The sequence below is a fragment of the Loa loa genome, assembly GCF_000183805.2.
Source record: "Loa loa unplaced genomic scaffold supercont3.999, whole genome shotgun sequence".
NCBI classification, from domain to species: Eukaryota; Metazoa; Nematoda; class Chromadorea; order Rhabditida; family Onchocercidae; genus Loa; species Loa loa.
The window spans coordinates 3,671-5,830 of NW_018109179.1; the positions used below are offsets into that span (position 1 = coordinate 3,671).

General features: G+C 26.8%; 1 protein-coding gene across 1 annotated transcript; it reads left to right on the forward strand.

The window, feature by feature from the left end:
• Positions 1–251: 251 nt before the first annotated feature.
• Positions 252–593, forward strand: LOAG_14901 (hypothetical protein; the record flags this gene model as incomplete). The annotated part of the gene is made up of 1 exon (XM_003150394.1): positions 252–593. A coding segment is annotated over one exon (342 nt), but the record flags the coding sequence as incomplete, so codon positions are not given.
• Between the last annotated feature and the right edge of the window lie 1,567 nt (positions 594–2,160).

Genomic DNA, 2,160 nt, shown 5'->3' on the forward strand with positions numbered 1-2,160 from the left:
TTCTATTTTTACTTTTTGAAATCATTTGCAGGAAAAGGCTTATCAGTTATTTCTAATTTAATTTGCCGTTTAAATAGAGGATTTAATGCATGCAACAACTAATTTGTACTAATTAACAAATTAATTAATGTTAAAATTCGAAATTGAAAAATGCATGCATATATTATTTGTAATATCACTAACACCTTTATTAACACCTTATAATAAACCTTTTTAGACCTTATAATAAACTTTTTTTTTTTTAATTTCAGTTATTCCACAAAAAGAGATGGACATATATATATATATATATATATACACATACACGTACACACACTACACACAAACACACATACACACACGCATATACGTACACATATCGTACACATATATCTCGTCGACATACGCATACACATACCTACACACATATACACATACACCCACAAACATACACACACACGCATATACGTACACATATCGTACACAAATATCTCGTCGACATACGCATACACATACCTACACACATATACACATACAGCCACAAACATACACACACATACACGCAAACAAACGTTGTACCTGCAGGAATTTGCTGTTTAATATTGCAGGAATGAAACTAATTTTTGCATTTTCTTTCTTTTTAATTAATCAATAGCCATTGAAAAGTTTATTTTAACATATTTTAGAAGAAAATTGCAAAAAAAATTTGCGAAATTATGAAAATTTGATATTAATTTTATTAAATATTTATATTTATCAAAATATTTCCAATTTTACATCCACCAAATTACAATAAATTTCATATAGAAAAATGTTACAAATAAATTGCAGATAAATTAAGAAAATGTGAAAATTTTTATTTTAAAATGAATATGAAAATTTTTATTTTAAAAATCAGAACTATTATTGTAGGAATATCAATATTAAAATTATATAAATGCCCGCTTTTTGCTCTCTAATTAATTTTTTTTCTTTTTTTTTACTGCAATTTAAATCAGATTGGACAATATTGCAACTTTCATCAATTTTTGAAGCAATAAAATTACCAGAAAGAAAAATATCTTCGATATCAAGCATTGAACTTAGTGTCAAACATTATTGTTGGGAAAGTTTCGTTGTTTTTTTTGTTGTTGACACGATGAATCACAAGGGGATGATGGTTTATTGAATTGTAGAATTATAGCAATCAATATAATACAATAGTATTAGGTTATAAAAAATAGTGGTTGCAATGGTTAAGTTAAGTAGTACAGTGAATTTGAATAGAAATGATAAATAGTTGAGAGTTAAGGGAGACAAATGTAACACTGATATAACGTTGACAATAAAATTTTTCTGAAACTCGAGAATCCATTATCGGAGCATTTGTAGCCCATAAATAGGTTAGGCTTACGATAACATACAGATGCATACAAAAGATTTATACATGAGACAGTATTATTGTATAATTGAACTATCAAACGTATACATGCTTAACATTAGACAAAAGGCATTTGTTGGAAGATTTGAAGTTTCGATAATTAACTTATCACGTTAGATATGGGAAAAGGTTTTATATTTTTTTTTTTTGTCTAATGTAATAAGTTTGTTAGCCTGGAAATGATCAATACAGTAAATTCGTTAGCTACTTGAACACATTACAACTTCCTTCAATTTCTCGACAAACATTTGAACTTCTTTTAGTTAAATCATTTTATACCTATAATGATTTAATCATTTCTTCCCTCAGAGATATATTTCATTGCTTTTTTTTTAGGAAAAGAAAAAATGAAAGAGAAAATTGAAATTCTCAATTTTGATCAAATCTATCTCAACATTAAATCTATTTCAATATTATGATGAATAGAATTTGTATAATACATCTAACAAAAAAAAAAAAGAGAAAAAGAAAATGCTCAACTTAGCTATACATACGGAACAATCATAACAAATTTCAAAACTAAGAAGCTTTAGAATAGATATGAAAAGGGAACGAAAGATTTCATATGAATTCAGCATAAGTATTAGTTAGAAGTGATGAAGCAACATAGGTTCTCCCTCTGATTAATAGAAAGATTTCATATGAATTCAGCATAAGTATTAGTTAGAAGTGATGAAAGGCAACATAGGGTTCTCCCTCTGATTAATAGAAAGATTTCATATGAATTCAGCATAAGTATTAGTTAGAAGTGATGAAGCAAC